General features: G+C 31.0%; 2 protein-coding genes across 2 annotated transcripts; both read left to right on the top strand.

The window, feature by feature from the left end:
* The first annotated feature begins 5,611 nt into the window (after nucleotides 1-5,611).
* On the top strand, nucleotides 5,612-10,681 carry LOC124911845 (pyrroline-5-carboxylate reductase). Its single transcript, XM_047452374.1, has 7 exons — nucleotides 5,612-5,895; nucleotides 6,163-6,211; nucleotides 7,552-7,643; nucleotides 8,827-8,899; nucleotides 9,521-9,641; nucleotides 9,850-9,955; nucleotides 10,322-10,681. Exons 1-7 carry the CDS (start codon nucleotides 5,689-5,691, stop codon nucleotides 10,502-10,504), a joined length of 831 nt encoding a protein of 276 aa, XP_047308330.1. The 5' UTR covers nucleotides 5,612-5,688; the 3' UTR covers nucleotides 10,505-10,681.
* Nucleotides 10,682-12,281: 1,600 nt separating this feature from the next.
* LOC124912585 (leucine-rich repeat protein 1-like) lies at nucleotides 12,282-14,478 on the top strand. The gene is made up of 6 exons (XM_047453227.1): nucleotides 12,282-12,716; nucleotides 12,903-12,974; nucleotides 13,048-13,191; nucleotides 13,285-13,356; nucleotides 13,441-13,512; nucleotides 14,139-14,478. The coding sequence occupies exons 1-6, from the start codon at nucleotides 12,472-12,474 to the stop codon at nucleotides 14,209-14,211; spliced, it is 678 nt and encodes a 225-aa protein (XP_047309183.1). The 5' UTR covers nucleotides 12,282-12,471; the 3' UTR covers nucleotides 14,212-14,478.
* The last annotated feature ends 677 nt before the right edge of the window (nucleotides 14,479-15,155 follow it).

The raw sequence follows: 15,155 nt of genomic DNA, 5'->3' as shown, positions 1-15,155 counted from the left end.
ATGTTCTTGAGTTTTCATAATTATTTTATTCAAACAGTTGTTAAACATTTTTTAAACATGTTAGGATGATTTCTCATTCATTATAACATTGTTTTGATCATGTTTGATCAAATAGTGTTTTTGAAAATTTTAGATTTAGATTCCATCTTTAAAAATCGTTGTAATGATATAATGATGTTCTTGTTTTGGTTGTGTTCAACTATATTCATTATTTTAAAATTAATGGAACAAAAATCAGACCTTGAAATGACCTAATTTAAAATATCTCAAATTTTGATCTAAAAATGGTTTATAGAAATTGATTTTTGTAAAGATTGAATGATTGTGATTAGGGTTAGGGCTTTTGTTCTTCATAATCATATGAATCATCTACAACTTACCGATCATGATTCCATGATCTGTATCAAAAGTTATGAGACCTACGATTTCTTCATATCAAAATAAGAACACTCGATCATAGGACCGAGTCTTATAGGACCGGGACCGAGAAACAGAACCGAGAATCTTCGGTCCAGACCGAGATCAATGACTGGTGTTCTTGAGTCATGACCGGGACCAAGGAACGATGTTCTTGAGCTAGGACTAAGAATGACGACCAATGTTCTTGAGCAAGGACCGAGCCCCATGATCGATACCTAAGACCTAGGACCGAAAAACCCGACCAAGTTTTCTAACCTAGGACCGAACACTCCCTAAAGCTTAGGACCGATTTTTCTAACCTATGATCGAGTTCCATCCTGACCTAGGACCGAGAACCACCTAACCCTAGGACTGAGGACCTAGAGCAATAAACTTGACATGGGACTAAGCCTCCTAGGCCTAGGACCGAGTAGTCCGAGTTTAGGACTGAGTCTCTCGAACCCAGGACTGAGCCTTCTAATCCCTTGACCCATGCTCCCGAGCCCAAGTCTAGACCACCCTAGTCTAGACCGAGCCCAAATCACTAAAACTGAACCCAGACCCTAGGACTTTAGTCCTAAGGCCTGCTTGATTCCACTTTTCAAAATCCAAAATTATTTTGTAATTTTGGGACCCCGAATCTATTTTCAAATAATCTCGTAAGGTCAAAAAATGATATTTAAATATTTTCGAGATATTTCCTAAAAAAATCATTTTGGCTAAGGCCCTGTTTGGAATTTATTTTTAAATTTTAACACTCTTCTGATATTTTTGAGGGTTTTACTCAGTATTATATAAACGCAGTCGCAAATACGTTCTTTTAAATAATTTTGTACAATTATTTACGCAATCTAAATATATTATTATTTAGGACCCCAGACTACTAATTAAATAAAATAAATGTTATAAATAAATATTAAATATCTAGACTTTGTTTATTTTAAAATTTTAAAACCGTCAATTGACGGGCGCGAAAGACATAGCGTGAAAGTCTTTTCCCGAGCATAACAAAAAATACGAACTCCTTATAGAAATTTTGGTATAAATACGTTTATACATGTATCATTTTATTAATTTTCATAAATTATTTGGCGACTCTAATTTCAAATAAATAATATTTTTTAAATTAGTTATGTTTAATTAATTTAAACCGGGTTCAACTAAATTGTTATTTGCCACCATTTATTCTATTTAAAAACTAGTTGTCTCGTCCTAGATTATTAAAATTTGAACAAAATTAAATATTTTTACATAATTAATTTCAAAGCTCCCAAGACATTATTTTAAAAAAAAAATAAAATAATATTTTATTTTTAAAAAAGTCTGGCACGCAAACCAAGGTTGAAATGCATCGAACCTCGAACCCCTGTGATATTCCATGTATTGTCACGTGTCCACGACACGTGCTAAGCTACAGAGGGAGCGATTCCTGGAGTTACAATATCATATTTTATATTTCGTAATTTCTATCATATATATCATTTATATATGACTATCAGTCATATCTAAATATGGAGAAAACGAATGAATAAGAATTTCTTTGTCTCCTTAATATGTAACATCGTTGTCTAGATATAAAACAGAACATGTGCATTGTTGTTTGAGAATGAAGTTGAAGAAGTCATATCAAAACAAATGTACAAGTTTTGTCCACAATAAGACTTGGAACAATAAAAAAATGAATATACCACGTATACAAATATTTTGTGTCTATTTTCAACCCAAGTTAATGGATTTATAACATTTTAAATGGTTTTAAATATTATGATATAAATTCAAACAAAAATAAGCCTCTATAAGATAATAATATGTATAGTAAATTTAATTAGTTGTTTGGTCGAAAAATTATCTATCTGTCGTGTTTATATCTACCGTGTTTATATCTAGTACAAGTTATACCCCAAACTCAGTATAATATTGTAACAGCTATCAGTAGGTATAAACTCTACTAATTTTTTCTTTCCTTATTTAACCTATACTTATCTTTTATTTTATCTCTCTTCATTCCTTGTCCACTTATTCTTTTCTAACCTAAAAAGTGAAAATCCAGTATGAAAATTAGAAAGTCAATCTCAAGATCAATCGGAGGAGTTTATCCTTGCTTTTGCATAAAAATATACTAAGGCTAGAAGTTTATCTTTCTTATCCTTGGTTTTTATGGACTCAATTATCTTAATAAAGAGGATCCCTCTCCATTACCGAGGGAAGAAGAGCTTGCAATCCATAGTCTATTATCAAGATGATTCAAGAATGCCATATAAATTGCATATTTGCTGAAAGAAAATTTATGCAATCTGAATATCTCTTACAGCTCATTTATACTCTAATCTTTGCTGTTGGACGACGTCGTAAGGATGATAATAATCTTCTAGAAGACAAAGCGGTTGCTGCCTTCTGCCTTGAATTATTAATTACAGTTACATTGAATAACCACGACAAAATTATGCTTCTTTGGCGGCGTGTTTTTGAAATCATAGCTAATATTGTCTAGTCAACTTCAATGCCCTGTCTTTTGGTGGAAAAGTCGGTTTTTGAACTACTAAAAGTATGCCATCGTCTACTTCTATACAAAGAAGATCTAACTGACGAGCTTCTCAAGTCACTGAAAGTTGAAAGTTGAATTGAAGCTCTATGCTCAGGTAACAATGCGTAATGTGAACAGATAACCGAGGAAGTTATGTAACCGGTGAAAACAAATACAATTCAGGTCAAATCTAACTTATGTTGGCGAATGATAACTTCTTTTGTCTCCATCACTACATGACAATGTAGATCGATTTGTTAGATTTTTAGCTCTAATGGGATGCTCAGATTTTATCCAACAAAATGGTGTGGAGTATTTGATGATGAAGAGGGTTTGGGAATAGGGGAGATGTGGTTGATGATGTTGCAAGGATAAGGAGAGTATGTTTGGACCAAAGAGAACAAGTTAGAACCATGTTATATTAATGTTGCAGAGCTTGATTGGAGCAGATAGGAATCCTCTCTTTAGGAAGGTATGGTGGATGTGTTTTGATCCAGTGATATTTAAATTTCTGAAAGTTTGTTAGAAATTGTGGAAAAACAGTCTCTGAAAAATTGCAGGGATCAACATTAATGACGGATTTATGTAGGGGTTCGGGTCGGCTGAAGCCCACCCCGAATAAATAAAAGAATAATATTTTTTTTACGGTCAAAATGTGACGTTATCCCATATTTTTTGAAAAAAATTAATATAATTCACTGTTTTGTTTATCTAATTATTAAAAAAAATAGTAAAATTTACTTTTATTTACTCGTTTTATCCAAAATAAAATTCAAGCCCACCCCACCTCTGAATCATGAGTCCATCCCAAAATATCTCTTTCATTGTCGGTGAAGTTAAGATCCAAAGTGTTGTTGTAGTTCTTGGAGGATTTGTGGTTATTCAAGTCTTTTGCAAATTTGTGGATAAGTTCTTAACCGAATGGAGAGATTGATGAAGATAAAATTGAAAGGGTTGTAGATGGGGGAGAAGTTGATGGAATTGGTTCAAGGGAGAAGTTGCACAAGAATTAGTTGAAGATGTTCTGAAGAACATTCTTATGGAAATGAGGTCTAGTGAAATACTTAAATCATCCCGACTACAATCACTAAAGGGTGATAAAGAGAGGTTGTGGTAGTTAACCTAGTTGCATAAAGAAGATAGATCTAATATTACAAAAGAGTAGTGTTTTCTGGTGATGAATTAGAGCAGTTGAAGCACATGAAAAACAAGTTAAGTATAATAACAAAAGATTGTTTTTTTATTTCATTTGGTGAGACTACTATACCTTATAGTTTTAATAAAAAAATTCCACTAAGTTGCATTTTAAGTACATAAAAATGAGGCAACATACAACTTTAAAAGTAGTTTATGACCACTTATACTACTATAATTTCTGGGCTAGGACTGAGAAAATTTTATTTTAGAAAAAATAATGACCATATTTTATATTTATGATCAAATTGGTAAGAATTCTTAAAAAATTAAAAAAAAAATAATAATAATAAAACAAATATATAATCATATAAAATTATTATTAATTTTAAAATATTTATTTGATAAAAATATTAATTTTACTAATTAAAATAATATTTTATTAATTTAAATATAATTAATAATAAAATCTAAATAAGATAAATATTAAAATAATTTATATAAAAAAATTGGAAAATAGATTAAGTATGTAGCCCGTAAACACACATTTAACCATTTAACCAGGCGCAGAAATTACCGTCTGACGGGCTCGAACCCGAGACCTTAGAGTGAATATCCACCTCTTATTGCCGCTAAACTAGAAGGGTAAAATAGTCTTTTATAAATATAAAGGTAAAATAGTCTTTTATACTTATTATTACTTTTTTTTATATTATCAACCAAACACAAAATTATAAATTATATATAATTTATATTTCTTTATATATCCAACTAAACACATATAACTTATCTAATTTATACATTTTAATACTTTATATAACTTTTACCTCCTTAAAACTTGTATCTAAATAATTAGTACTATGTACTAAACAATAAATGTATAAAGAGTAATTTCAAACAAAAATAAATGTATAAAAGAAAAATTAAAATAATATTATGCAAAAATAGGTATTAAAAACTTAGTTACATATATAAAAAAAATATTATACTTATTACTCCAATTATTTTATAATCAATAAAATAAAACCTATGTATGTCAATTAAAACCATTGATCCACCGAATCTGAACCGAGATCAAGACAATTCCGAAATCGTTGACCATAAATCATAAATTAGGGTGGGAATTGTTATCATAAATCGGGACGGGATAATAATTATGTCTCGTCCGTCTCAAATACATAAAATTACAATATTACCATAATATACCTCTCAACATAAAATAAAGTGAAAATCTCACCCATCTAACATAATTATATCAATCTAAATTGAATTGATTGAAAGTATATCATCAACAAAAATAAAATATCATAATTTTGTTTTCATCAAATATTTTACCTTTTTAAGTAAGTATTAGAAAAATATTTATTTATAAAAATTTAATAAATATTTATTTATAAAAATAACTATTCAATTAACCATATTTTTCAGGTAATTATAAATGATAAAATACTACTACTAATAATAATAAATTTATTGAAATAAATAAATAGGGTTAAAAATGAAATTATTGACTTTATAAATAAAAGAAAATGGGTACACAGCAAAAGAGTCTAAAACCTCTCTTGAGTCTCTTCTTCCAATTCCAAAAGCCGCTAAGCAAATCTTGAGGTTTCTCTCTCTTCATTTACCAAATGGCAATGGCGAATACTCTTCCAATTCCTAGCGATACCTTTAAGCTCGGATTCATCGGAGCAGGGAAGATGGCTGAAAGCATTGCTAAAGGAGTTGTAAAATCCGGTGTTCTACCCGCTTCCCGTATTCGAACTGCTCACCTTCGCTCCGATCGCAGGGCTGCTTTTGAAGCACTCGGCATCCAAGTTTTCGAACGAAATCTCGAGGTGTGTTTCAATATAGTCTCCTTAAGCTTGTTATGCATCTGTATCTCGTTTCTTCAGGAATTATTGTCTATTGGTTATATTTACAGTTGATTTTGATTGAGGATATTGGAATGTTCTTTTAAGATGGGAAGGCTAAATGCCATCTTGGTTTATTGGATTCTATTGTCATGTTAGTCAGTTGTGCTCATGGCCTTTGATATATTTTCTCATTCTCATTTGCTTTTAAGATTATGGTGTTGAATGTAATTTTTTATTTTCTTTTTATAGGTGGTTGAAGATTGCGATGTGATCATCTTCTCAGTAAAACCTCAGATGGGTATGTGTCGTAGTCGATTGCTTTAGTGTTATGCTCACTTTTTCTTCTTGCTTTTTTTAAACAGATCTAGTTTCATTTGCGGACAGATTTTATTCATGCTTCCAGTTATATGATTGATGAGCATAAATATGAGGGTCAATCCCTTAAAATGCATGTCATTTTCTGATGTGTTTATTTACATGATCATGAATGCACAGAAACTTTGAAAGTAATGAAGATTTTGTACTGCACATGGTAGAATACATACCATTCACACTAATTTGTACATATAATCTTTGTTGATATGTTAATTATTTTTTCCATGCCTCTGAAGCTTCATACTAACATGTTTTTCTATATTCCTTTTTGTATCATTTGCTTTTTTTTTTTTTCATGTTCCTTGTGCATGGTAGAGAAAGTAGGTCATAAGAAGTTGTGATAACAAAATAAAAAATGACAATGAAGCCTTTAAATATGCAACACTCATTGTTGTACCAAAAAGAAATTGGTCATCGTCTTGTTTGCGTACATCTATTATTTTTATTTTTTTTCTTTGCATCTAGGCTTTATTCTCTGTGGGGGAGATTAGCATGACAACCAACAATTATGATCCCCCACTTGAATCAGGGTGTACATCTATTTGTGAGTCTATATGTCTCTGCTTCGTTTTCAAGTTTCACGAAATCGGAATACGAAATCGTTAATATGTGTTACATTGTTTATGTAAGATGTACTAAAAGTATTTATTTTACTATCAGTTTTGTTATCATCTTGGGATTTGTTTTGATTTGGGTTTGTTTGGTGCCTTTGCTTTGTGGAGGATTAGAGTTGAGGCGAGCATGAATTAATTGTGTTTCATGGAATCTCATTTTGATCAAAATTGGATTATGAAGACCATATTCATTTTCGTGATCTGGATTTTTGTAGATGGTTTCGATGCATGTTTTTGACAGATGATGGGAAACAAGTGATGCTTGGACTGCAGCATGATAAGCGTGTTTTTCTGTTTGACTTGGTTTTTATGGTTCTGATTGTTTTTAATTTTTATGCCACTATTTAAGAATGTCCACAGTTGATGTCATGTACATATCTTATTGTTTTTCAAAAGTTTGTATTTTGCAAGTGTGTATCAAAGGTAAACTGTGAAAGCATCATTTGCTGATTTTGTTGGATAAGAATGCGTGTGCATATTGAAGTGTTCTAATTTCTTTAACTTCCCTTGAATTATTTTATATCTTGCCACTTATTTTCACTATGTGCTTGAACCATAGAGATACTACTATTACTGATATTTTCATTTACTGATGTTTATACAGAAAGTGTGCATATATTAATGATTATATTTTTTTAATGCTTTTCAGTTAAAGATGTAGTCTTACAATTGAGACCCAAGCTTTCGGATAAGCAGCTCCTGGTTTCTGTTGCAGCAGGCATCAAGTTGAAATCTCTCCAGGTTAGTACTAAAGAGCACAAAATTGTCTATTACTTGTTTGGGTTCTTGTGAAGATGAACTTACATGCTTCATTAGTATATACACATCTATTTGTGTTTGGAGTTTAACATAGCGTGCTTGGAGAGAATAAGTTTCTCACATTTTTTTTACTTTTTCCATCCTTAAATTATCCTCTAATGGAGTTATAGGATCTTTATATGAATTAGTGTTCAGATCTTCCCTAAAACATTCAGTTGCCAAGTAATCAAATATATATTACTTATATGGACCGCCATGTTCACAATGAGATTTTATATGATGAAGTCGATAATGAAGTTTGTCTTCCATCTTCCTGCAAAAAAGTTGTATGATGTAGCCAAATATGTTACTTGAGGAAAAGGAAGGGCAGTATAGTTTAAGGGTGTGTTTGATGAAAGTGAAAATCAAGTGTAGAATGTTGAATACTATTTTTTATGTGTTTAATGAGTTAAGTATATCACTGATAAATGTTTTGAATAAACCAAATGAAAATATCTAAATTTTAAGTATTTGGTATGTAAGTGGATTTGATCAATTACAGAACTAATGTCGGAAAAGTACTTAAAGCTTCTTTTTTCCTTTATATTGACACAAGTTGATTAATTCTCAGGCTTAAAGTTATCTTTTGAAGGATGTTACTAAATTACTACGTTAAGTCATTCATACCTTACCAAATTAAATCATATTTTATAGTTGAATTTTAGCTGAATCTATTATTAAGTCATATTAGACAACACTTATCAAAATGAATTTAATTCAAATAAACACATAGTAATTTAGATTAAGCGATAAACTGTGTTATCAAACACTGCCTAAGTGGTAAGACTCGTAAGAGTGACTAAAACTCATCTCCCACCATTATCTTTATTTATAAATCTGACCACACAAATGATTTATTGTTGGTGGTATCTAATGTTCTTTGCATTTCTTGTGATTAACAATGGACATGCAATTTTCAAATATTATGTGACTATTTGTTGTGTATCCAAGGGAACCGCTGCTTCTTCCATCTAATTCACTACCATTTGGGTCTTTTTCAACTATAAATGAGTGACTGTAAATAATTTATGTTTCGCAGATATGCGCTCTGCTCTTTTGCACCATTAAAATTGGATTTCATGGATTATCTGTTGTGCATTAAAATAAAATTTATTGTTTTCTCTAGGATTGGGCTGGTCATAGCCGATTTATCAGGGTGATGCCAAATACTCCTGCAGCTGTTGGTGAGGCCGCTTCAGGTTTGACTTCTCTCCATCCTTCTTATGATATTAGTTATAGCCTCCCTTTTGGGAATTCGGGGCTTGTTTGGTTGGGGATTATTTAAATAAACTTTGGATTATTTAAAAAATCTTCATTGGTGTTGATTTTGAGAAAATGTTTTTTTTTTGTTAAAAATAATAATGGGTATTTTAGTATTTTGGTTAATGAATTGAGAGATGTGATTGATAACAGAGTGGATGTAATAATGTTTGATTATAGTTGGATTTAAAAAAAAACGAACAAGGCCTTGATCTGAAAGATATTATGATCACTCCATATATGCAGAATATTCTTATCTCAGTGTATTGTATTTTGAAATATATGTAAAATTGTCAATTTGATGGGAAAAGTTGTTCATTTTATTGGAAGGAGTGATTATAAAATCATAAGTAACAGGAAATTGTTTAATTTTGATTGTTTGGAGGTGACTATAAAATAAAATAAAACAGGATGGTGTCAAAATCCCTCATGTAAATCAGCAATTGTCAACAATGATTTCTGCTGTAACATGTCTAAAAATATGATTGCATTTTATCATTTTCATGTTTGGAAGTTCAGTGTGTTCGTGTTTACTAATTCTTTTTCTTCACATTCATTAGTTATGAGTTTGGGTTCAGCTGCGACAAATGAAGATTCAGAAATAATTGCAAAGCTATTTGGAGCTATTGGAAAGACATGGAAAACCGATGAAAAATATTTTGATGCTGTCACTGGACTAAGGTAGCTTCAATTTATCTTCTTCAATGAAATCCTTCTGTATATCGTGTTCATTCCTTTGAACCAGATTAAGACCAATTCTTTTGGGGTCATTTTCTCTTCTTCAATGTTTTCATAGGACACCATTAAAAATACATCGTAAATTTGCCTTCACTAATAAACAAACAAGAAATTAACCATTTACGAGGTTTTACCCCCATTCAAATTGCAGTGGCAGTGGTCCAGCGTATATATACTTAGCCATAGAGGCATTGGCTGATGGAGGCGTAGCTGCAGGCTTACCACGGGATCTTGCTCTTGGTCTAGCTTCTCAAACAGTAAGTGGATTTTATTTTTTCTTTCTATTATAAACTCTTTTGGAAGAAACATAAATATTGTTATTATTCCAATTTAGAAAAAACTTTTTTTATCTAGATTTGGGTGAGAAAAGATCAATAAATTTATGAATCTATTATCTAATTAAGTTGTATCTCAAAACATTATCTCATCTTGATGAGATATTTGTCACACAAAAAAACAAAGTGTTTCCAAATAAATTTATGAACGATATTCATCCAAACCCAGAAAGATCCAGACCTAAAATGTGTTTTTAAATGCGGCATTAAAAATGCTATAAATAAACAAGGGTAAACAATGCCTAAGAAATGTAATGCCTAAGATCGAGTTGAAATGTTTGTTTTCAGGTGTTAGGTGCTTCTTCAATGGTCTCGAAGAGCGGTAAACATCCAGGTCAACTTAAAGATGACGTTGCATCGCCAGGAGGGACTACAATTGCGGGTATTCACGAATTAGAGAAGGCCGGATTTCGTGGGATCTTGATGAATGCTGTTGTTGCTGCTGCCAAACGAAGTCAAGAATTTTCTTAAAGAGTTATGGTGAAGAAACTTACATATAATTAATTAATTAGCTTAGGAATGATTTCTTCAAATAATACTATTATTCTTCAATAAAAAAGTATCTGCCCCTCACCACTAGTGCTATATTAGAAAAGAGATTATTGAACAATTGTTTTACAAAACATAAATTTCTTTTTTTTTGTATCAGATGCTTTTTTCCGATTGAGTGAGCTTTGATTCAATTTATTTGTTAAACGCTTATATACGTTTTATATTCTTATTTAAAACATTAAAATTGTGTGTTTATTCCAATTTATCATTCTTGTTTGGTATTATTAAGGTGGGTTTGATTTTATTTATACGCATTAAATTATTTAAAACTACTGCAGCAATTTATTGTTAAATCACAGTTTTTTTATGATTAAAAGTTGAATTGTAGCAGCGTGTTTAATGTATACTATATTTAAGAATTATTAAAAATAAAAGAAGGATCAACTTTTTTGTATTATTGATAGGAAAAGATGGAGCACTAAACGCATTTAGAGATTACATAAGGGAAAACAAAAAATTAGATTTGTTTAGATCAAAATAATCTTATATAATAAGTACTTTATAAACTCTTTTTATTTAGTGGAACACATATGCGTGGAGGAAACATTTGATTGAATCTTTTACAAACTTCTTTTCTAAAATTTTTTTTTAGTGTTCTACTCTTTTCTAAAATGGGGAATACATTTTCATTTTGGCATTAATATAATCCTCTCCGAATCCATTGATGTCAATGGGAGAATGCGTTAACCTTTTCCCGTTTTATTCAACTTTAGAGATTTTTTTACAATCATTCTCGTTCGAATTAATTTCGAAAAATCTATGCGAGACACCGTAGTACTATACTATGGCTGAAAATAAACAGAGTAGCTCGGTCAACGCTCGACTCGAGCTCGAGCGACTCATTATATAATCGAGCCGAGTTCGAGTAGTTATATAACTTGTCCGAGTACTCGTTGAGCTACTCGAAAATAATTTAAATTTTATAATATTATTAAAAATTTAAATTATCTCAATTTTTCGAGCTCGAAACGAGTCGAACTTGAGCCGAGCTCGAAACGAATCGAGCTCTTGAGCTACTCGAAATCGAGCTTAAGCCGAGCTCTTGAGTTACTCGAAATCGAGCTTGAGCCGATCTCTTGAGCTCAGTTATAAATTTGGCTAATCGAAAAGAGCTCGAGCCGACCTCGAGCGCTACTTTTATATTTGAGTTCGAGTAGACCACTAGACTCGACTCATTTTCAGCCTATACTATATTATCTAAAAAAAAAATATTGATAAATGAATTTTTTAATATTATATATATTAAAATTTTATATTATTATAAAAAATATATTTAAAACACTTAAAAAAAAATAAAAATTAAATAAATATATTAGTGATATTATATTTAGTTGCATTTATTAATTTTCGAGACAAAATTGAGATAATATCAGAAAGGGAGACACAAATATTATTCCCGCCGAAACCATCATAACCGGACAATTCAAATTGAAAATTAAAAAAAAAAAAACGCATTGTCGAATTTATCCCTAATTACACCAATAATCTAATTTTAAATGATCAAATAAAATAATTTAAATAGAAAGAATTTAAAAAATTAGTTATATTTTCACTTAAAAAAAGAAAAAGTCTTTGTTTAAAAAGATATTAATTATATATAATATAATATTTTTTTTTGTAAGTGGTCAACAAACGCCAAAAGGAAATTCAACTACACCACCAAAAAGCAGAGTATCGCTTTCAAGCAGAGACCGACGACTCCATCCAGACCGACAAAAAACCTAAAAAGGAAGAAAACCCAAAAACAAAAAGAGGAACCAGATTCCATCTCCTCGTTCTCTTCATCTTTTCCCTTCAATTTATACTTCCAAAATTCAATCTTTGCTCTTTCTCTCACAAATCCTTTTTCTTTCTACAATACAACACAACCCAATCTACAAACAACCATGGCTGATTCCCTCTTCACTCCTCGCAGCTTCACCTCGAGCTTTCTGCTTCTTTCTGCCTTCATATTATCTCTTTTGGAGCTTCCTTTAATGGTTAAAGGAAATTCAGAAGGAGACGCACTCTACGCCCTTCGCAGAAGTCTGTCCGATCCGGATAACATTCTTCAAAGCTGGGATCCCAATCTCGTTACCCCTTGTACCTGGTTCCATATCACTTGCAATCAAGCTAACCATGTTACTCGAGTGTATAAATTCTTTATCTTTCACTTTCATCTTGAATGTATATGCTTTATTCGTTTGTTATTGTGTGCCTTACTTGAGTAAATGATGAACTGGAGAAATCTAGGGTTGTAGTTGTAATAGGAAGAACTGGGTTTGTTTCAATTCCCAATTCCCACAATTGGGTACCTTATTGATTAATGTTTATGTAGGGATTTGGGGAATTCAAACTTATCTGGACATCTTGTTCCTGAACTTGGGAAGCTTGTACACCTGCAATACCTGTGAGTAGTTCTTCTTCTGGTGGTGGTGATGATGGTGGGGTTTAGTTTGTTAATATATCATCTGTTAATGCAGAGAGCTCTATAAGAACAATATACAGGGTTCGATTCCGAAAGAGCTTGGTAACTTGAAGAACTTAATTAGTTTGGATTTCTATAACAACAACATCTCCGGGGTGATTCCTCCTTCACTTGGGATGTTGAAATCACTTGTTTTCTTGTATGTGTCTCGGTTTCTATTGCTATGTTCTTTTACGTTTGCAGGATAGTAGAATTTCAATTCATAGTTTTTTCATTTCTGTGCATGTTAAAGGCGACTTAATGATAATCAGCTGACCGGTCCAATTCCAAGGGAACTTGTTGATGTTACTACACTGAAAGTTGTGTGAGTAGCTAACTGTAACCTTTTGATGCCACTTATTTTTTTTAATTGTTTGATCATATGATTTATGAATTTGTGTTTTTTCAGAGATGTTTCGAACAATAATCTTTGTGGAACAATTCCTACCATGGGTCCATTTGAACATATTCCATTGAGCAAGTAAGAACGTGTTTTATTTTGGACATTTGTTTTGATCTCTAGATTTGGAAGCTGATGAAATGTTTCAACTGTTTACATTTCTTTGTTCCATAGATGTCCCCAATGGTTACTCCTTTTCTTTTACTTTTCATGGTTGTTGTGTATTTACTATTCAAGGAATTAAGTGATTGAAATAGAAAAAAAAAGCCTTAGGTTAGATTTTATTGAGCGTAATAAGTTTCCTTGAGTTGTATGATGATGATGTTCTTATGTTGTTGAACTCACTAGACAAAGGCCTTGTTTGACGCTCACTATCAAAACAGCAATCTCTACTCATCAATAATATCATTCAAATCATCAACCGAAATAGCCTAACCCCATGTTCTTACCCAAATAGCTTTAACCTACATCAAACAAGAATGGGGTCTCCTTTGATTTTGGTTGTATTGGGTCTTCCATCATTCACTTGGTTGATGTGATTTTGCGTTTACTGTAGTTTTCAATTTATTTCTTCATTTAATTTTTCATAAATTATAGTCCTCAACTTTTGTTACACTCGGTTTGCCCTTTATTTGGTTGTTTAAAATGATCAATAATTTGATAATCCGCCTCCCTTTATTTCACTAACATTTCTCGTTTCCATTCAGCTTTGAGAACAATCCTAGACTAGAAGGTCCAGAATTGCTAGGACTTGCAAGCTACGACACAAATTGCTCTTGAATAGAGTAAGGCCGTGGTTGGAAAAGGTGCTTAATTCGGTTTGGTAGTGAAGAAATGCAATTTGCTGCTTTAATTACTACTACTACTACTATATGACTGCATATAAGTTGTTGTTAAAAGTGTGTATTAATGTAACAACAACCTAAGTAAGTTGCTCTTTGTTTAGCAATGTCTGTGTGTGGCTGTTGGTAGTAGCATTACTTGAGAACTCTATATATCCACTATCTTTGTTATTCAACTTTATTATGAAAAATAGTAGTTCTAACTTTATGCTTTCGCGATTTATTCTTCTTATACATATAGTGTATAAAAATACTAAAGTAGTCCATTGATAAAAGTTAGCTTAAGAGATCAAAATGTCACGACGACTATTGATAGCTTAAGAGATCAAAATGTCACGACGACTATTGATAGCTTAAGAGATCAAAATGTCACGACTTCGATTCATCTAACGTTTAATTTTGTGTAAACTTTATAGCCTTAAAGTTTATATATACTAATATTATATAATATATATATATATTTTTTTTGTGTGTTATTTGTAAAAATCTTTATAAGTTATATATTTTATCCACACTTGTACTACCAACCCATACCATATATAATCTATTTTTGAGTATGGACAGTGTTATTGAATTATAATTACATTTAATAGTATATTTTAATTTGTGTATCATTATAAAATTCAATCCCATGTATATTTGTGTTCTACAAAAATATAGCTTCAATCTCATATATAATGAATTATTTGTTAAAATGCAGAAAATTATTATTACCTATCCTAACTTTGTATATGTATTTTTATTATCATCAATTTTAACAAAAATTAAGTTAAGTTTAGAATGATTTTGCCACATTATCTTAATCCATTTACATATTAGCAGACATGTTAGAAACATTTTTTTTTTTTTGAAATGTAAAAATTTTAAAAATACATAAATATT

This window comes from Impatiens glandulifera, chromosome 8 (genome assembly GCF_907164915.1).
Source record: "Impatiens glandulifera chromosome 8, dImpGla2.1, whole genome shotgun sequence".
Taxonomy (NCBI): Eukaryota; Viridiplantae; Streptophyta; class Magnoliopsida; order Ericales; family Balsaminaceae; genus Impatiens; species Impatiens glandulifera.
Note: the sequence above shows the minus strand (reverse complement) of the source record. Positions and strands in the feature narration are given on the sequence as shown.